At 41.1% G+C, this 21,196-nt stretch overlaps 2 protein-coding genes and 1 long non-coding RNA gene across 7 annotated transcripts in view; 2 read left to right on the top strand and 1 right to left on the bottom strand.

Annotated features, from left to right (window-relative positions):
• SULF1 (sulfatase 1) overlaps positions 1-11,278 on the bottom strand; it is a 161,840-nt gene extending 150,562 nt beyond the window's left edge. For both annotated transcript variants that reach the window (XM_073794489.1, XM_073794494.1), the window contains exon 1: positions 11,006-11,278. The gene's annotated coding sequence lies outside the window, so the exon portion shown is untranslated. The remainder of the gene's footprint in view (positions 1-11,005) is intronic.
• The window catches only part of LOC109548344 (uncharacterized), a 389,113-nt gene that overhangs the window by 14,286 nt on the left and 353,631 nt on the right, over positions 1-21,196 (top strand). The window lies entirely within an intron of this gene.
• LOC117308638 (small ribosomal subunit protein eS6) lies at positions 631-1,442 on the top strand. The gene has a single exon (XM_033842828.2). The coding sequence runs from the start codon at positions 659-661 to the stop codon at positions 1,406-1,408; it is 750 nt and encodes a 249-aa protein (XP_033698719.1). The 5' UTR covers positions 631-658; the 3' UTR covers positions 1,409-1,442.

Raw genomic sequence — 21,196 nt, 5'->3', positions numbered from 1 at the left:
TGTCAGGTCTCCACAGGTCCATTTTATTCCCACAAATTTCTAGCAAGAGGATTACATTTTAAATTCCAAATCTGGCGGACTCAAGCTGTGTATTCTTTAATCGTGCTGCTCCCAACATCTAGTGCAAGAGTGTGAAATGGCAAATATAATCGTCTACCTCTAATAAAATTATACCTAATCCTGAAAACTATTCATTGATTTAATATCAAGAATGGCTCTCCTGTTTTGGAGAGAAGCTTAAAACGAACTGTGGCTGAAACAAAATAAAAGGGTGGTACAAGAGGAGATAGAAAGCAAAGCAGGGGGTGGGGTGGGAAAACCTTAAAATTAAAAATGATTTGTCTTTGTAGTTAGTGAAAAAGGGAGTGTCAGTATCACTTGTAAAATGTCATTCATACATTCTGCAAAAGGATGTCAACCAAGGTAGAAGCTGAAAGTTCTGAGCAGAAGCAACTTAAATATTTCATCTCTTCTTGCCTCTAGACCCTTTAAATTAAATGTCCCTCTTCAGCAACATTTTCTTAGTTGAAAGAAGAGAATTATAGGTATTTTGCAGAAGTAGTTTGTTGTTCTTGACTTGAAAAGTCCCTTACTACCCTAAAGTTTAAAAACACTAGCTCTTTTTCGTGGCGCCTCGGAGGCGGTCAGCAGCTTCAGAATGAAGCTGAACATCTCTTTCCCGGCCACTGGCTGCCAGAAACTCATTGAAGTGGACGATGAACGAAAACTTCGAACCTTTTATGAGAAGCGTATGGCCACAGAAGTTGCTGCTGACGCTCTGGGTGAAGAATGGAAGGGTTATGTGGTCCGAATCAGTGGTGGGAACGACAAACAGGGTTTCCCCATGAAGCAGGGTGTCTTGACCCATGGGCGAGTCCGCCTGCTACTGAGTAAGGGGCATTCCTGTTACAGACCAAGGAGGACTGGAGAAAGAAAGCGCAAATCTGTACGGGGCTGCATTGTGGATGCCAATCTGAGCGTTCTCAATTTGGTCATTGTAAAAAAAGGGGAGAAGGATATTCCTGGACTCACTGATACTACTGTGCCTCGTCGCCTGGGGCCCAAAAGAGCTAGCAGAATCCGCAAACTTTTCAATCTCTCTAAAGAAGATGATGTCCGCCAGTATGTTGTGAGAAAGCCCCTAAACAAAGAAGGTAAGAAACCTAGGACCAAAGCACCCAAGATTCAGCGTCTTGTTACTCCACGTGTTCTGCAACACAAACGTCGGCGAATTGCTCTGAAGAAACAGCGTACTAAGAAAAATAAGGAAGAGGCTGCAGAATATGCTAAACTTTTGGCCAAGAGAATGAAGGAGGCCAAAGAAAAACGCCAGGAACAGATTGCCAAGAGACGGAGGCTGTCCTCTCTGAGAGCTTCTACTTCTAAGTCTGAGTCCAGTCAAAAATGAGATGTTTTTAGAGTAACAAATAAATAAGATCAGACATCAAAAAAAAAAAAAAAAAAAAACCAAAAAAAAAAACACTAGAATAGTTATTGGGTCAACTATTTTCTTAATCTGAGAAGAGATTCTTTTTATCTAAGGAGGAATATGTCATAAAAAACATCAGTTGTGTATGTCTTATGTCCATTGATGATCAGAAAGTTAGATTTTATCTGTTTAAAATTATATTACTGAACATTTATATGCACATATATGTACCTGTTTGCATTATAAAGTTATCCCAACCATAGCTTGGGATATTTATGGTGTTGCAAAATGAAATTCCACTTCCAGCATCCCCATTTTCCTTAGGTGGTGTCACCATTCCCTGGCTACCTGGGCTTGAAGCCTCAGTGTCTTCTCTGTCACTTGTCTTTCCTTTGTCCTCTATTTGACCAATTACCAAGTTGTTTATATGGTCATTTAGTTCTTCACAATGTTTCTTACACCCATCCTTTCCTCATTCCCAATGTCTCTGATGAGAACAGGCAACTCTTTTTCTCTTTTTTTGGGCTCCTGGTACTCTCCCAGTTGTGTGTTCTCTCTCTCTGTCTGTCTCTCTCCCCATTCCTGAAAAATCTACTGCTTAAACTTCCTAAGGCATCTATTTCAACTATGAAATCCAACCTCTCTACCTGATGTCCTGATGTGTCACCACACTCTAGAGTCTGGCCTAATTTAGCTGACATGACATGCTTAAAATAGAAAAGAGTACAGAGGAGAGGCGACCAAGGACCATACTCTTTTTTTTTTTTTTTTTTTTTTTGCGGTACGCGGGTCTCTCACTGTTGTGGCCTCTCCCGTTGCGGAGCACAGGCTCCGGACGCGCAGGCTCAGCGGCCATGGCTCACGGGCCCAGCCGCTCCGCGGCATGTGGGATCTTCCCGGACCGGGGCACGAACCCATGTCCCCTGCATCGGCAGGCAGACTCTCAACCACTGCGCCACTAGGGAAACCCATCTTTCTCCTTCTCCTTTCTCATCTTCTCTCTCTTCCTCCATAACCCCTCTTCCCTCCCTCTTCCCCTTCCTTTCCACCCTCTCCTCTGCCGAGTGCCTCTCTTCACTGTATTCACAAATCCTCTGACTCAAAAATACTATGTCTTGGCTTGAAAATGACATACACAGTTTAACTCCAGGGCTTAACTCAAGTGGTTCCTTCTGCCATCTTGGAAAAAGAATACAGCTGTTTGAATCCTGACTAAGTTCTAGGCGCTTAACTTTATTATCTCATTGAACCTTGGAAACCACACTTTGTGATCACCGTATCCCCATTTTATAGAGAAGGAAACTGAGTAAAAGAGGGTAAATGAATTGTCCCCATGGAGTTTGTCAAGAATGGAGATGAATCACAGCTCTGATTCATCTGCTTCACGATATGGAGAAAAGTCTTCCCCGGCTCCGGTTCCAGCTCCTCCAGTAGGGGCTCTGTGGACATCCCTTTTAATTAGTATTAATAATTAATACTTAACCACAAAATTTTTTCCATTGCTACTAGAAATTTTTTTTTGTAGGGGGCGCATTTTCCGCTCACAGCTAAACTAGAGATTCCTGCAGGGCAAGGATGGTGTCCTATATTATTTTGTACTCCTCTCAGCACTAGGATAGAGATACATACACAGGAAGTTCTTGAGTACACACGGACTAAATGAATTAGCACATCGACACAGCTTTCTTAAGCCTCTTCCTTTTGACTCCATTTAGAAGGCGCCTATGGCTCTTCCTTAGACATCAGATCAAATGCCAAAAAGTAATTTAAACTGTTCGATATTGAGCCTATCCCTCAAATCTCTTTTACTAAATTTAGATGTCATATATGAAAAGAATGGGATGACACATGTGAATCCTCTAGGTGTCTCAAATAAAAAAATATTACATACCCCATGCTTTTATTCATTTGCTATATCCAGAACATTTTCTTTTTTCTTGCCAGCGTGAAGCTCTCAAGAGGAAAAAAAAGGAACATGTGATTTGTAGGGGCCTCTTTTTGCGGGGGATGCACTTCGTATAGATGAAAGTTAAAAGCTGAAGTTTCTAGAATTTCTGGATGCAACGCCAAGCACATCTGTGTACTAGGACGTTCTACTCAGGGGAAGATTGATTATTGGCAGGTGAAGGTTAAGGGGGAGGCTTTAAACTGGCAGGAAGTCTATTCAGAGGACGTGTTATAGAAAGGTGATTTTGATGCTAAGCCATATTAGTGATGGGAGTTTGAGGCTAATATCCACAGGTGCACGCTTCTAAATTAACTTATCAATAAATGCACACTCTATGCATTTCATCTGTTCCCCCCATGACCCTGGTATAGCTAATATCTCAAAATAGGCTAACCTTCAGTTTTATTTTAATACAGCAGGTGTTGCCCGTGAGTTATAACACCATGCCACAAAACTGGACAATAAACAGAACCCCCTGTAATTCAGATTTCCATTTTGTTTATTAAGAATGTGCTCGGGCTTCCCTGGTGGCGCAGTGGTTGAGAGTCCGCCCGCCGATGCAGGGGACGTGGGTTCGTGCCCCGGTCCAGGAAGATCCCACATGCCGCGGAGCGGCTGAGCGCGTGAGCCATGGCCGCTGAGCCTGCGCGTCCGGAGCCTCTGCTCCGCAATGGGAGAGGCCACAACAGTGAGAGGCCCGCGTACCGCAAAAAAAAAAAAAAAAAAAAAAAAAGTCTTATTGCTCAGAAAGATGGGAAAATGCTTAGATTGGTGTATTTGGGGCCTCCATCCAGGGAATGAATACAGGAGGATTTTCCCGAGTTCTTGAAATAAACTTGTTTCAGGCCCATTATGTATTCCATGAAGTGGAAAAGCTGCATATATTAGTAGCTTTATTTGCAGATGAGGGAAAAAACATAGAAAAAGTAATAAAAAAACGAGTTCAGGGTTTCAGTTAATTGTAGCAACAGACCTTCTTTCTAGCAACCACAGTTTGTGGCTGAGCTGAAGATTTGGACAAAGCCAACAACAGAATAGAGATGAAAACTGAGGAGAATTAAAAAAAAAAAACAGAGGAGAATAAAACAAAAGCAAAAATATGTGAAGGTAGATGAACATCTACTTCAGAGTCAATTGTTTTGAAACAGAAAATTCAATTATTGTAGTTTTTTTTTTTTTTTTCTGGTACATGGGCCTCTCACTGTTGTGGCCTCTCCCGTTGCGGAGCACAGGCTCCGGACGCGCAGGCTCAGCGGCCATGGCTCACAGGCCCAGCCGCTCCGCGGCATGTGGGATCTTCCCAGACCGGGGCACGAACCCGTGTCCCCTGCATCGGCAGGTGGACTCTCAACCACTGGGCCACCAGGGAAGCCCCAATTAATGTAGTTTTATAACATGATTGGATATGGGATAAAACAAGTCCCCTTCTTACTATGGTTCTTCTCTTACACAAGTGTCCTGTCTTACTCATGAGTTTATCATCCACGTAAACTTTCGAATCTTTATTTTACGTTCAGCCAGAGCCATCTGGGCTCTTGCCTGTTCCCAAACACTGCTCCCACTGTCAGCCATCGAACTCTCTTGTGTGAGAATTGGTTTATTATTTTCTGAAATGTGTAGATTAATTTGGGGAGACTCTACCTTTTCACCAAGAAACACATGTCTGCTCATTTATTCAGCACGGCCATTCAATACCAACCTCACCCGCGACAGTTAATGAACAGTGGCGTGGCCAGGTTTCTTAGAGTCACAATTTCAAATATGCAGGAATAGTTTCTTACAGATTTCTAGCTGTGTAGTGAAAAAGGAGATCAGCATATAAGAAAAGGTTTTACCTTTGAAGGTCAAGAGGAGAGCTACATTTTTTTTTTTGATTAACAAAGGTTTAACACACTATGGTGCAGTTGAACGTGTATCCCATATTTTGAGCAGCTAGTTTATCTGCTACAGCTAAAGATGAGGTCAAGCCACGTAACTGTTAATGCTTCGCTTTGGAAGTTCTATAGTCATGTTCGCTAGGAAGAGAGAGGCATCTCCAGATATATTGCCTTGCCCTTCGTTTAGAGGAGTTCCAGTCTCTTTCCTCTCCCTGGTCTGGGGCAGGTGCAGACCAGATGATCAGGATTGGAAAGAATATGCTTTGATCTGTCCCAAGATCCTGAAAACTGAAGCTGAATGACCAGTGTCCAAGGATGTACTTGCTAGGTAGCATTTAGTGCTTTGTGAGATCATTTCTCGGTCAGCTGCCCTTCTGGGGAGAGGGTACAGAGAGACAGCTCAGTGTTTGATGGTGGGTGCAGAGTCTGGGAACAGGCCAGAGCTCACGCTGATTGCTTTCAGCTTTTTGTTCACTTTGGTTTAAGGGTGAAGGACAGCAAAGGTCCAAGCCCCTTGTTTTGTCTAAATGGTATCTTGCTGTACCAATTACTTTTGGAAGTTTGACCTGACTCTCTACAATGTTTCGCCAAGTTATGATTTCTTTCTGAACAGTGGGCCAGGAGGAAGGAAGAGAAGCACATGACCCTTTGGTGAATTCAACCCCCTGCTGGGGTCCACTGTTCGGGCCCTTTGTTCCCCCAGCCCTATGGGAACTGCTCTTTATTATCTTTTAAGGCAGGACCCAGGACTCCCTCCTCCCTGCAAAGGGTATTCAGCTGTCACCATTGTCCCTACGGGTCCATTAACTCAGTTGCTCCAAATCCCTAAATGCCAAAAGCAGCTCCTCTGGACCTCTCTCTACCCCTGCTCCCTTCCCCAACCCCTGCCTTTGGTGGCAGAGAAAACAGCTAAAAGAAGACACACTTTAAATAAACAGATAGAATGAATGATTGACATGACCGAGATGAACACAGTCATGCATCCTAGATCTATATCTGCATATGCATCTACCCACCTTCTCTCTCCCCCATTTCTTGCACATGTGCTGAGCTAGGTGCTTTGTGGTTTTCTCTCTCTTCATAACATCCCCAAAGAAAGTATTCCTATCTTTATTTTACAGAGGAGGGAGCTGAATGGTTAAGTCACCTGTCCAAGGCCATGCAGCTAGTCAGAGGGGGTACCTGGATTCGAACACAAGTCTGTCTGAACCCGAAAACTGTACTCTCCTGCTTTCAAAATCATGTTTGAAATTTCACACCATAGCGGGGCAGCTAATAGATGTAATTCCTACCACGGTTATAGAAAGCTGAAATAGGAGGGGAGTTTTCAGAAAATACTCAAGCTTAATTTTGGACAATCATTTCACACGTTCTGCCCAAGTGGCATTTTTCCTAAGTTGCCCCCAAATACAACCAATCAAGTTTTATCGGTTTTTTTTTCTTCCGTTTCTCTTATGAATGGAGAGGAGACTATTAGAGCCAGTATATGGCTCTAAAGTGGGGTAACTAGAGGGGAAAGTGCCTTGGATGTCTGAATGTCCCTGTGAGCTAGCCAACACCCATTTATTAGTAAGGCATAAAAGTGGACCAGGCCAGTTCCTGTCTTAGGAGTCTTCACTGTACCTGAGGAGTCAAGTGATAAAAAGGCAAAGTAGAAAGTAGGGCTAAAAAAAACACAAGGTAATTGTGCTAACTGCAACCCACAGATAACCAATAACCTCAATGGAAAGAAAACATCACTGGGAGATGTAGTCAGGGGAGGCTTCCTGGAGGAGGTGGAACTTAAGCAGAAGCTTTGAAGAATGAGTATACAGAGGTGATGAGGATGTCCTACACACAGGCTTATAAACGTAGAACTAGGAGGAATATCTCACATGATGATAAACTCTCATTTTGCAGACAACAAGATGGAAAACTAGAGTGATTAGGGGTAAGAGAAGAGACCAGAAGTGGGGGACATTGAGCTGGCCACTTGAGCCACAGGGAAGGGTAGACTTCTGCTGCTGTAGGGATTTGGTGGGAGATACAGTTGGAAAGTTGGGGCTGAATAACACAGGGGCAACATGTCGGACTGAGAAATTCAAACTTTATCCTGTGGACAGTGAGGGTCCATGTGGTAATTCTCAGCTGAGAAATGCTTTGATGGAAGCCGTGTTTTAGGAAGCTCAGCCCACAACTGGTGGACAGGAGGGAAGTGGAGGCGAGAGGACCCGTTAGGAGGTTGCTGTAATGACCCCCATGTGATTGGATCATTGCACTGGAGCGGTAGCTGTGGGCCAGATGTGGGTGACGCTTTAAAGGGAGGACTCACAGAATTTGATGACAGATTGGCTATGGGGATGAGGGGAATATTAGGGAGAAAAAAAAGCTAACAGGCTAATACCCCTCCTCCCCAGCATATTGAGTTTGAATTGAAAATATTTTAAATAGGAAACATATTTCAGGACAAACTTTTCTCATAAAATATCTTCCTTCAAATATCTTTTTCCGCCCATGGATCTAACATAAAGGAAAGGTAAATTCACCATATGACCATAGACTTAATGTCATACATGAGCCTCCTTTTCTTCAAAGTCAATAATGATGATTAAAAATAAAAATCTATTTAGAGTCAGCTCCTTAAACATTTTAATCCCCTTAAATTTACTCCATGCTCTCCCCACAAAAAATATTGCAGAGGGAAAAAAGAACCAGATGTCCTGACCTGACCCATTGGTTGGCCTCATCCACCTGGCAACGGTTGGTGAAATCACAGTACTCAGTATTAGAAATCCTGCTTTCTGGATTCCTAAAGGATAAACCATTTAAATCTAAAACACAAAAGAACCAAGCCCCTATCCTTTCCCACATGGGTATATAATTAAGACAGTAAATGCAAAGTGTCGCACGTGCCACTCGTCTCTGCTATTACAATGGAAATGACCACAGCAATCTGCTTGAAGTCACATAAATTTCCTTAGAAGGAAAGAGTAGAGCCCTTTCAGTTCTCTGATGAAGGTTCCTGCTTGTCATCTACCACGAGTTCATCTTATCTGCATTCATGTATTTTAGTTTTCCACGCCACTGTCAAAGTGGGTTTTGTAAGTTAATGGATCAAGCTTTCAGATCGCTTTTCGCCTCTGAGATTTGTCACCTTACTGCGTGCCTAGATCACAGGATGCAGCCACAGGGCAAGTCGAGATCTCCCTCAGCCCCACCCCCCAGTGATTTTTTCACCTCTCTGGGAGGGATACCCAGGGCGCTCAAACACTTTCACAGCTGTTAGAATACTGATGGGAACTTCATGTGTGTTACCAGCACAAGTGCTGTCAGGAAGAAACCAAATGTCAAACTGAGGTATGTAGAAGTCACCGTAAATATGCCTCTGAATGTTTCCCATCTGGAACAGTGGCTTTAGATTTTGACAAGAAACTGGGATTGCCCTGCGGGCAGTGTCTTGAAACAGACCCTTTGGGTTCGTTAAGTAACTTCACTGTCACCTAAGCCTTGTTAGGGCGAGTAACACACAACGTTGCCTTCTCAAGGTGTGAATTTATAATTTCTCAACACTTCCTTTCTTGTTTTCATCCTGCCTAAATCCTGCGGACAGTTGACTTTTCGGGGGTGGGGGTGGGGGTGGAGGGGATTCTTCCGTATTGCCAAAATCCTGGGCGGGCAGCCCGGTGGTCAGTCTGTAACATTAGCAACATATGCTTGGGATTGGGCTCCCATGGCTAAACAGGGACCTGCCTTTGTTAGATGCCATCACGCCAGATGTCCTGGAGGAAGAGCCCATTGGTGAGGAGGGACTTGACTTTCTCCTGTAATATCTCTGCTGTGGTGAAAAAGGACATTGGTAGCCAGCACTGTACCTGCTTCCAGCCTGTGCTTATAATCCTAATCCTGACACGATGCCAGATATTAGTTTGCCTTTCTGTCTTTATTTTTTTAAACCCCAGTTCCATTGTAAAGCTAAACTGGAATGACTGGAATTCCAAAAGACTGCAGCTTATGAACTTAGTCCTGTTTGGGTTATGTAATATTGGGAATCGGATCTTACTCAGTTGTAATAACCGCCTGGTCATTTATGAAGATATCTTCTCATTGAAGAAGACTTCTGAGACTATTTCAGAGAACACTCTGAATAACAGCTAGATACTATATAACAAATTCTTGGAGTCTTACTTTTTTAAAAAGAGGATTAATAAACAATAATGGAAAAGAAAAAATAAATACATTTTTAAAAAGAGGATTAAAAAAATCAACTCTCTTGTGGCCAAAAATATAGGTAATGCAACTTGGAACATAATTTTTCACGCATCTTTTTGCAGCTGAATACAAAAATCACAGGGCATTAGCCATAAATTCTTGTTATTCAACCTACAAAACAGCTCCTATTTCAGAATAGCTTATATACAGTATTATTCACAGACTCTCTCACCTGCCAAGGGTAAGGACAGTGTTGGGTTTCTCTATGCAGTGTGGAAGTCCAGTAGGAACAGGAATTTTTAAGCACCACAGGTATCTGAACGCTGACGTGGGAGCGCAAGTCTGTCAGGGTGCAAAAGAAGTAACTCATGGACTCACCTTGCTGGATCACAAACTTGAAAAATGAAAATTTTATGTCTTTGATCCCTGTAAAAATAGGGCATCAACTTGAAAGGCCTTTGTTATACCACAAATTAAGCATCAGATATAAACCCCATTGCTACGTTCAGTTCAATCTAATTTTCATGGTGCTTTTGTCAGAGTGGTTAAATTAATGGCTACTCACAGATACGATGACAACTCATTTTGTGTTACTGGATGACCATTCATTTCCAGTGACTAATTTGTAATTAAAACCTTTTTTTTTCTTTAACGTTTGTTTAGAACCAAGCCAGAAAATCTATTTACATTTAATTAACACTTCAGAGAGCCTGTTTAAAAACACATAAATGTAGGGACTTTAACGATCCATTACAGAGATGCTCCTTTACTTTTCAGTGACTTGTAAAACTTTCACAAACAGATCTGCAAATGAATTACCTCCATCTGCTCCCCTGCAGCTGCAAAAGGGCCGTGTTAAAAAGCACTTTCCTACTTCTTCCTTTTCTGCTTTTCTTCTAGCTCTAAGCATTTTTGTTTTAAAGACGCTCTCTCAGCTGCTCCGAAGGCAGCCCCTTCTCTTAAGGAGTTTCCAAGGTTAGAGTCCATCTCCAAATTGTTTTCGAAACACTTTGGTCCATCACAAATCAGACAGGACCTACATTGCAAAAATCGGGGAAGAAAGCTTTTCCATCTCTGCCAGCAACTCAGTAATAGACTCTTCAAAGAATCTTGATCAATTGGGTAGTAAAATGCAACAGTTTGAAAGAGACTTTTAATTTTGAAAGCTAAGATACATGCATTCTTGGACTTACCCATCCTTTATGAACAATTTAGAGCTCTTGTTTTGAGTATGCAATGAGGATATGAAAGGGTGGGGACCAACACCGCTTCCAAAGACATTTTCTGAGCTACACCTTCCAGAGCAAGGCTTGAGGAGTGTTAGTTCTATAAAGACAGCCAAGCACCAAGCTATGTTCACTGTTATCTGTCAGCCGTACAATAGTAGCATTGATAGGAGAGCAACAACTGGGTTTGACAAGTGTGCTGTGCCAGCATTCCATTCAAAAGTATGTTGAGAGAGAGAGAGAGAGAGAGGGAGAGAGAGAGAGAGAGAGAGAGAGGGAGAGAGAGAGGGAGAGAAGGAGGGAGGGAGACAGGCGCATTCAATATCTTTCACTTTACCTGAAAAAGCTGCTTTTCTTGTGGCTGCAGAAAACGAATTCCTCCTCTTCTTCCCCAAGCAAGTAGTTCTCTTGCCTGCAGCTCCCGCTTGGAGAAGACCACACAGCTCCAGCGAGGCAGCCTTCCTGAACCTAATCCCCACTCCAATGTGATGACACACACTAACCCCAACCATCTGGTGAAACACGTCCTCGAGCACTCAGCACAGTGGTGTGTCAAGACGGGCTGCCCAATCCATTTGCTGGGGCTGGGTGTCTCTCACCGACTGGAGGCTGAGGGCAGGGCTGAAACTGGAGGTCTGAGAACTCCCAGTCAAGTAACCTGAGATTTTCCGAGAGAAAGAACTGCTATAAAAAGAGAAGACGTGGGAGGTGCTAAAGAGAAGGTGGAGGGAATTAATTATGCCGGTGGCCAGTTGTGCGGTACTTTTCACAACTCCTTGTGCGCCCCCGGGGGACCGTGGGGACCCTTCGTAGGATGCACAGAAACACTAAAAAATTTTCCTGCCAATCTAGGGAGCGCAATCTACTCAGCGAGCACCCATTCCCCCCCCCCCGCCCCGCCCGGGAGATAAAAAATTCATCTTGACATACTGATAAAGTGTTCATGTGGGAGTTGTTTGCACTGAAATGTGACATCTACATTTTGAAATCTACACTCCTACCTTCCTGTGATGAGATTGCGGCTGTCTCCAGCATTCCTGGGAGGAAGCGGGTGGGGAGTGCAGTTAAGAGCAGAAACTTCTCTCTTCTCACAGACAGCTCTTCACGGTTTGTCAGGGGCTGAACTTCAGAAACAGTCAATGAAAATCATTTTCGTTTCTACTCGTGTAAAATAGCACTCGCTCCCATAGATAAAGGCGGCTTTTTGAATCACTCGCTGCCTTCACAGACATCTCTTTGTAAAAAGCACTGGGTACCAGAGGGCTGCACTCTGTCATTGATTATTTTTATTGGCTTCTAGTTAATTGCACTTATAATGTCCATATAGCTCAAACAGCTCATTAACAATTTTCCTTTGAAATGTTTTCAGTTTGGGGCCATTTCAATACCTCCTTCTTCTGTGCATTTCTTTCTTTCTTTTTTTTTTTTTTTTTTGAGTTGTCTGAACTGTTTTATAGAAGTAATTACTTTGATAGCAATTTGAATGAGAAAATGGCTATACTTGTTACGGTACTTTTAAAGAGCTATCTGGAAATAAATTAATTGCCTCAAATCTTACCACTTAAAAAAAACTCCATCAGACTTCTAAGGAATTTTGATAACCTGAAATAGAAAACAGGAATTTGAAATATTAACAACTCCCTGACCATCTGTGGGAAGCCAACATTTTAAATATTGCACTTTTTGAATTTCTTTGGACTTGGAGGGGGATCACCTGGGGGGGGGGACCCTTTAAACTTGCCTAAAGCATGAAAATCTAGACTACAAATAGATATCGAATACTCAGAATGCCCATATCACAGAGGGAATTATTTCAATATCTAGCAAAATTGACTAACTTTTTTTTTCAGGAATTTTTGTGTGATATTATATTAAGATACTTAAAAATGACTTCTGGTACCATTTTCTGAAGCACAGGATTAGAGAACCATTATTTTCAGACAATTAATTTTTCCTATAACTGGGCTGTAGGGAAGAAGGAATAAAAAACAGTATTGGAAGTTGGAGTCCTGAATCATTTGCTCAGTTTCTTCCCAGAAGTGATTATGAGGTTTCTGTTTCACAATATCTAGTAGATTCCCTAAACCATTACTCCTAATCAGCTAAATCCAGATACATAATCAACACTGGAACATTCAACAATGGCAAGTGGTCCCATGGGGCTAAAACTTCCCTTGGGCACCATAAACTTTTTAATAGTGCCAATTATTGCAAAGCAATTTTTTCATTAAAATTTTTTTTTTCTTTTGGCTAATCCAACCAGACCCATGTCGGGAAATCTGGATTACCTCAACTGCATAGATTTTGAAGACCCTGGAGACGTTATTAAGGTAGTTTGCCTTCTCTTAAACTGTAAATTGAGTAACAAAAGTAAAACCTAAGAAACTGTAAGGGTGTTGCATCCCGTTTTATCAACCCTGTGCTGGTAACACACCTTCTGTGAGACATTTCCCCAGTGCTCCTGGCTCTGATCCACACGATTGTGGAAAGAGCTTTTTAGCAGAAACGTTTCTCTTCTCTTCTCAATTGTAAATCTTTTCCTAAAATCTCAGTCACTACTTCTCTTTTATTGATAACTTCAGTTATTATGCTACCTAAAACTTGCTCTAAAATTAAAAATACAAGTGGAGCAACAGATCTTGCCTGTTCGCTGTGATCTTAATTCTTGTCCTGTGCAGTGCCTGTAAACATTACCTTTCACAAGTATTCTGAAATGAGTCCACAATGACACATTTTGGGGTTGATGCTCTGCCATGCTTTTGTTAAGGAAAATCAACTCAAACAAAGACCTGAAGCTGGTGCTGCAGGATAAGATCCGGGCTCCCCTTCTCTCTGTAACCAGCTCCAGTGCTCAGCAGTGTCAGTTTAGAAGTTAAGAATTTTCCATTACCTCTCTTCCCTTCCCCTTGCCATCTGCAAACAGTTTATTTTTTAAGGAAAAAAAAAAAAAGTGAAATTGATTCTATCTTGAAAGATCGAAACCTAAAATATGACACGTTCTAAAAGATGATATTCAGCTTTTGAATGTCATGTTGATCAGGGTGAGGTTGTGTGCAGAGGGTATGGCTTCATCACAGGAATTAAGTAGGGGCACTCCTAAAATGAAAGATTAATTGTAGGTAACGGTGATATTGAAAAATAGCCCTTCCTATTCTGTTCCCACAGTTAAAATGTCCCTTTACTTATTAGCGCCAATTAGTTTCCATGGTAACCGGCCAGCCCTTGTAAACCCCTGCTTGAGCTTGGCTCATCTTTGTCTAGACTGAGCTCACCACCCTTCTTCCTCCACAGATGGCAGTTTAGCTGGGTCTATATCTATACCCATATCTTTTGCACACATGTAACAGGCACATAAGTGCCCACATCCACATTATTACTAGTACAATGGTGGCCAAGGGAGAATGGAAGCGGCATTTCATCCCTGAGCTACAACGCGTGCATCTGCTGCCACACTAATTTTTCCCCCTCTTGGTTATTGTTTCTTCCAGCCTTGTTCTATTATCAGCTGTTTGCTGCTTGTAATTTCTTTTCAGGGAAGCCAATACAGTATAATAAAAACCTCATTAAACAGAAACACCTATCAGCCTCAGAGAAAGCCCTGAACGACTCCTTTTTGTCTAAAGAATCATTAACGTGAAAAAGAAAAACCACTTGTTTGTCATGCTTGGGAAAAAGAGAACAAAGCCAGCAGAAAGGTTTACCAAGCCAGGGAGCTAATATAAAGATTTAATGCACTTAAGACACCATAGTTCTTTGCCCCTTGTGCTGCCAGTTGGCCAAGAATCCCAACTTGGGCTCAGTAAACAAATAATCGGGGAGGGTGAGTGAGCCTGCCGCTCCGGACTCCTGGTGGGGAGGGAGGGAACAAGGCTCTGCAGCATCCTGGCTGTCACAGGCGGCGCTGTGCCCCAGGGCCACGGGCAGGTGATGCTGCTGGGGTGCCTGAATGTTAGTGTGACTACAGAAGAGTCCCATGGAAAGTGGGGGAGGACCGTCAGCAAAAGCTTGAAACTGTGAGAACTTAGCAAGACAAGGGCTCTAATAATTTGTGCTGACTTTACTTCTTTGGACACAACTCTATTTTATTGTTATTTTTTTGGCCACGCTGCGCGGCATGTGGGATGTTAGTTTCCTGGCCAGGGATCGAACCCCTGCCCCACGCAGTGGAAGCACAGGGTCTTAACTACTGGTCCACCAGGGAAGTCCCACAACTCAATTTTAAATTAGTGTTATTTTGAGGTAAACCATTCCCTATAAGAATTGAGATGATACCAACAGCTTGGAAGCCAGTGCTTTCATTAGGGCTGTGTTTAATCTTGATAAGAGTAAGTCAAAATGGTAGCCTTAGATTTCTCCTCTCCGTATAACCTCGGCTACCACTGCTTTTCCAATACCTGTTTTGACATAACTAAGATCCAGGTTCCCCCAATTCTGCTGCTGAAATGTTTTACTCAAAACAAGTTTCTGAGGTTGGCTCTGAGGTCATCTTAATCTACGTATTAGAAAAGAAAAAAGTTCTGATCACCAATGTTTTATCTGATAGGATATGGGAATCTGGGGCGCTCCTTATCCAGGTGAATTTTTTTCTTTCATGGTAACATCCCTTTAGGTTTTTTCTTTTAAAACAAATGGCAAATGTCTTCTAAAGTACCATGATGCTAGAAATACGTGTAATAATTAGCCCATTGCTATTCATATCATGTAAAGTGTCTGTATATGCCCAATATATCTTATAATTTGGAACATCCTGCACTTCTAAATTACTCAGGGCTACACAGACATTCACTTACACTCCTTCAGCTAAACTTTACTGTCTTTATTCGCATTGAACCAAATCATTCTCAGAAAGAGAGGGGAAATTATTGCCGGTTAAATGTTAAGTCACATGGTACGCAACAAGCATTAGGTTTGTTCGTGTTGTCAATGACTGCAGAGCTATAGGGGAGGTGACACTGGAGCCAGTGATGACTTTCATGTCAGATGGATGGTTTTATCACTGAAGTGAAGTTTCCTCCAGGAAGCACAAGCCTAAGTTTCCTGAAAAGGGGTAGGTAGCTGTGCACTGTAAATAATTTGGGGAGGATAAAGGGGAGGGTGCTGAACCACTTAGGACAAAACAGTGACCCACAAATGGGGTAATTTAATAAAAGACACTGGATTCAATAGAATATGGCAAATAGGCTAATAAAAAATTTAAAAACCTATTTGAAATCCATATTTGTGGAAATCAGTGTTTGAGGCATTGGATAGTAGTCCTCGTTTGAGCAGATAGTTAAATTTATGAGACATTATATTAGAAAGTATAGATATCAGGTAAGAGAAAAATATGAATTTTGGCTGTAAGAACTTGAGGTTTTATTGGATTCACTTGGAGGTAGGATTGGGATATTTGAGGTGGGGTGTATATCCGAGACCTAAAGAGTCACATGATTGTCTTTCATTTGTATTATGTGTATTTCCCAGTTAAGGTAAATAGTGTGAATGAAGGGAGAAAACTGGATGCAGGGATGGGCATCACTCATGTCCAGAGAATAGACCAGAATTTTGCCTTTGAAAGAGTTAGTAGATAGAATTGAATCCCTGTATTTTAGAGATAAGAAAAGTGAGGCCAACCAGCAAAGTCATTGGTGGGACGTGGAATAAACCTGAGGGTTCAATCTATTAGCTCACCTCTTTTGCTCTCAACAGCATCATGCACTTTTATTAGAAAGAAAATTCAAAACTGCAAAAATTCTCTTAAACTGGAATAAGTATGATTATTGGTGTTAAATAATTTGAGAAATTACAGGGAATTCAGATGCACGAAATACCTTTAGTTCTGCAGTATTTCTTCTTTAAGTCATTAGAGTGCTGAAAGCCATGGGATTTGGTAGCAGGTGTAATCCTAAAGGCCACAGAGCTTTCGTTAGTAATCATTGGGTAAAATGATTTTTCTTGTGGCTATCCTTTATTGCAAAAAGTGGGATAGATCCCAGGGGACACATCATCAACCTTTCTTACTTTCATGTATTTTTTTCAATATACAGGATTAGAGATTTGAGGATATCTCAATAAGATTAATGCTATATTGATTTAGGGAGAAATGGATATCAGATCCTGAACTGAAATTTTTCCTTGCTGGGGCCATAAGAATTGGGAAATAGGGCAGGAATATGTCCCGGTTGTTTGCCTAATGCCTGGAAAATTAACAAAGGTATAGTGCCCGATATACCAACCAGAATCATGTTTTTAAAAGCAGAGTTCACTGCTTTTCTGACATTTATTTGAAAAATTTAAAATATAGGGCTGGGCCTTAGGCAAGTGGAAGATATAAAACATTTAGTGACAAAAACAATAATCACTGAATGCCACAACAGGACACCACAGAAGAATGGATACCTACGGCAGAAGTATTCCATAAAATAAATAAATAACTTGTCAGTAAACAAAGAAAAAAGAGGGAGAGTTTCCTTCTCTTGGGCTCACAAGCCAATCCATTTTAAAATCACAAATTCTTCAAGAGCAAAAACTGTCTTATCTTTGCATCTCTTCTCTTTAGCATTTAGTACAGTGCATTTACAAAACAGATTTTCAGTATAAGTTTCCAGTGCTGAGGGTTGCTTATCTTGGCTGAATTTACAAATGCTGCTTCTTGAATGACCTAGCTCAGTTTCTGGGGGGAGATTAAGTAGTTAGTTTGAAGGCCCTGACTTCTGAGTCTATAGCCAACCTGCTGAATACATAGCTCTTCAAAAGCAGAATATAGTCCCTTGACATATTTTTCTTTCTCATTTTCAGGAAGGTAATATGGTTCTAGTACTCAACAGTACTGGGAAGTAAGTACCTGTGTAAAAGTTTCTGAGTCACAGCTGCAGACTCACACTTGTTACTGTTACAGTCTTTGTCAAGAAACCAAAGCTAACAGATGTTAATAAAAAAAAGTTCATTTCCATAAAATATAGAGTTTGTTAAATGAGCAGCCGTCTTCAGTTGCTTACTTAATAGGCCAATGGAATTTCTGCAAGCTAAATAAAATCTTGGATTTTGTTAGATTCTTTTAGAAAGATATTTGACAGATTGACATTATTAGCCTATCCTTTTGGTGGTCTTTCTTAGTCATCACACACCAGGATACGCAAAAAAACGCAACTGTATAAAATAGAAAACTCTGCTTCTTTTTCTCTTGCTAGTTGTAGTTTGCTTATTATTTTGACAATCACAATTTCTTTCGCATCAGTTGCTTCCTAGGAAGGCTGTCAAAAGAGCAGTCACAATATTTATGCTGATTTTAAAGGCAGATTTATCAAGTATTTTCCAACAGACCTCTTTTTTAAAAATAGGACATCCCTAAGCCAGTGTCAACTCTTACTTATGCTAAATAGCTCTTTCTGGTCTAAGTCAACAAAAGCTTTGATTTCAAGTGTGAATATGTCCGAAGCTAAAGATGAAGTAAGTTTCTTTCCTCTATGCTTTGCATTGGTGAAGATTTCTAGTCAATGGTTTAGTTGCCTCTAATGTCATCAATGACAATATTCAAGCCAGAAGCTATAAAATAGTGCGCTTTTAGAGGTTCATTACCATGATTCTTAATTTATTTTTAAAACAAACATAATTAATTTTTTGAAAGTCTATTCTCTGAATTTTATTTTTAAAATTTATTTAATTTTCTCCTGCTAAAGTAAACCTTGCCAGCATTGATAAAGCTCTTCATTTAAAGATATTACTCTTTAGCCCGGCCTTTTTTCCCCCTGACCTATCCCATGAAAAGGACTGTTTCTTCTTCTAAATTCTATCATCATAATCACATAACACCTAATAGTCTTGGGACACTCACTATCAGCGAAGCTTTTTAATATATTCACCCAGGCTATTTAATTAACCATCACAATACTCCGATGAGGAAGATCGTATTATCATCTGTATTTTACAGACAAGAGTATTGAAGTTTAGGAATAGAAAGTGCTCCACTTGAGGTCAAACATCCAGTAAGAAGCAAAGCCTGGATTTGAACTCCAACCTTCAGGGTGTATGTCACTAATGAATTTGTTCTTGTTTCAACTCTCTAACTTCCATTTATGAGACTTTGATGGTGGTAGGGTCATTCCTCAAGAATGTCTGTCACTTTGCTAAAGCCCAGTTGTACTCACGTTTATATATGTGTTTAGGAAGTATAAGAATACCTTCCAGAAGGAAAGGTTTCAACAACTTGGAGAAATAACTCCCCACTTTTGCTCTGAAATGAGAGACACAAGTGAACCCTGTTAGAAACCAGACAACAGGCCCAAAATGGAGTCACTTATGCCAAGCCCCACATCACCAAACCAAGACATAATTAGTTTCGACTCTCCCAGAAATGGAATCTTAAACCAATCAGGAATCGCCTGATGAGCACTAGTGAGGTGCTTTGCCTGACAGACCCCTGCCATGCCCTAAAGGAAAGTGACCTCGCAATAACAGCCTTCTTTTTCTCTCTAATATAACTTCCTTGTTCCTGCTGCCTTTTGCCTATAAGTCTTTCATTTTGTACAGCTCCTTGGAGCTCCTTTTTATCTGCTAGATGGGATGCTGCCCAATCATGAATTCTTGAATAGAGCCAATAAGATCTTGAAAATGTACTCAGTTGGATTTTGTTTTTTAGCACCTAAGGAAGGGTTTTCCTACAATGCGTGATCTGTCTCTGACATTTGATGGGCAGGATCTCATTCGCGCACCTAGCCAATGCCAGGACACCAGGGCACTTAGGACGCAGAAGGTGCTATTTGAGGTGATATTAAGTAGCAGTGAGGCAGGACGTGCACCTATTTACACCTGCATTCTCTATATCAGATCCTTGGTCGCCTTTCATTTTTGTAAGCCTCTACATCTTTTGCAGGGCTTAATAGCCACATGCATTTGATTTTTTTAAAAAATATGACTGCCCCAGGGCAGTCATTAAATACCATTCTTAATCCATCATTTCCAATTCTTTTAATTAATCCTAGGGGAATTTTAATTGATAGGCATTACTTTCTCAGGAGAACCCCAAGCATGCTTTTCTGATGCTTCGTTTGGACCAGAAGTGAGTCCTAATCCCCTAAAGATGTTTGATAACAGTTTAAACCACTGTGAGCTCAATTATGGGATTAGAAATTAGATTTTGAAGTAGCCAAGGGGTAAACGTAAAGGGTTCTAGCATTTTTAAAAAAGACTATGGCTTTTAATCCCCCAGAGATATTTTTTAAATGGTTTGTCAAAATACGTTAAAAAAGAAAATTTGATATTATATGGTATCTTCTACTTTTATTACCTTGCTGGCTAAGTTGCCTAGGAAATTGATTAAACTTTCTTATTGGTTATAAAGATCTCCTGAGTAAAATACTTCATGTATCTCAGGCTCCTTTATTGACTAAATAAAAAAATAAGTTTTTCCTAGAGAAAATATATCAGGGCCTTGATTTTCAAAGTATGTCAATAGGTTTAGGAAGGTACTTCTTAACCTTTGATGATAAAGTCATTAATAAGACATTTTCTGGAAAGAGTCACTTGAATAAATTCAAGGCACTTTTTGAGGAGGTGATTTAAAGTTAAATAAATGGGAAGACCTGAATTCAAAGGCAATTTGTTTTTAGAGAAATGCCCCTATCAACTGGCAGAACATTCCATATGTCACACCCATGGAGAGTAGCAGAGGGAAGGGTTCCAAAGCCTTGTTTTCTGATCATCTTTCAGAACAGAAGTGGCAATCAAGCATTTGTATTTTGTTACCCTGGAAAGTGAAGCCTTTAAAAGGGCCAATTTAAAGTGTTTTATTGTTGCCTTCAATGCTACTGTTCTCTGATAGTCATGGTGTTATGTGATCGTGAGTGTTAGACACCAAGTCCAAATTGTAAGGATACTTTCCTCATGGTTGCAATGGTTGCAAGGGAAAGAAAGAGAAAGAGAGAAAGAAAGAAAGAAACAAACAAACAAACGAAGGAAGGAAGGAAGGAAGGGAGAAAGAAAGACGGAGAGAAAGAAAGAAAGAAAGGGAGGAAGGAAGGAAGGAAGGACGGAAACTCATCAGGGCTCTATCTTGGCTGTTTTGAGCCTCATTAAAACGAACTCAGTATAATATCAAACTCAACACAGAAGCCCAGTCTTCTGGGAGATGGGAAGAGGATTGCTTACACAATCTTTAACATAGGAACATTGGGGGTCTAAAACGGAGCCGATGCTTCTTCTAACCCTGAAAGTCTCCCAACTCACATAGCCACGAGAATCACTGCAAAAACCTTGGAATTATACGTATCCTGAGAGCTACAAAGTGGAAGTTTAGGGAAACTGATGCTCACAGAAAACTCTTAACCCTGTTGATCTCTCTCATATCTGAAATTCCTCTGATGGGGATTTATCTGGTTTAATAGGTGTAGTTTTAAAAACAAAAACCATCTGCCCTTCATTCTTCAGAGAAGAAATTTGCCAACTCATGATGAGGTTATTGGACTTTGCATGGGAGGGTGATGTGGGAAGGATGGCAGAGAAGACAGAAAGAGGGGTGGGAGGACGTCAAATAACATCTGTGCCTAGGATT

Source organism: Tursiops truncatus, chromosome 17, assembly GCF_011762595.2.
Source record: "Tursiops truncatus isolate mTurTru1 chromosome 17, mTurTru1.mat.Y, whole genome shotgun sequence".
In the NCBI taxonomy this organism is placed as follows: Eukaryota; Metazoa; Chordata; class Mammalia; order Artiodactyla; family Delphinidae; genus Tursiops; species Tursiops truncatus.
This window is presented reverse-complemented; position numbering and strand designations above follow the sequence as displayed.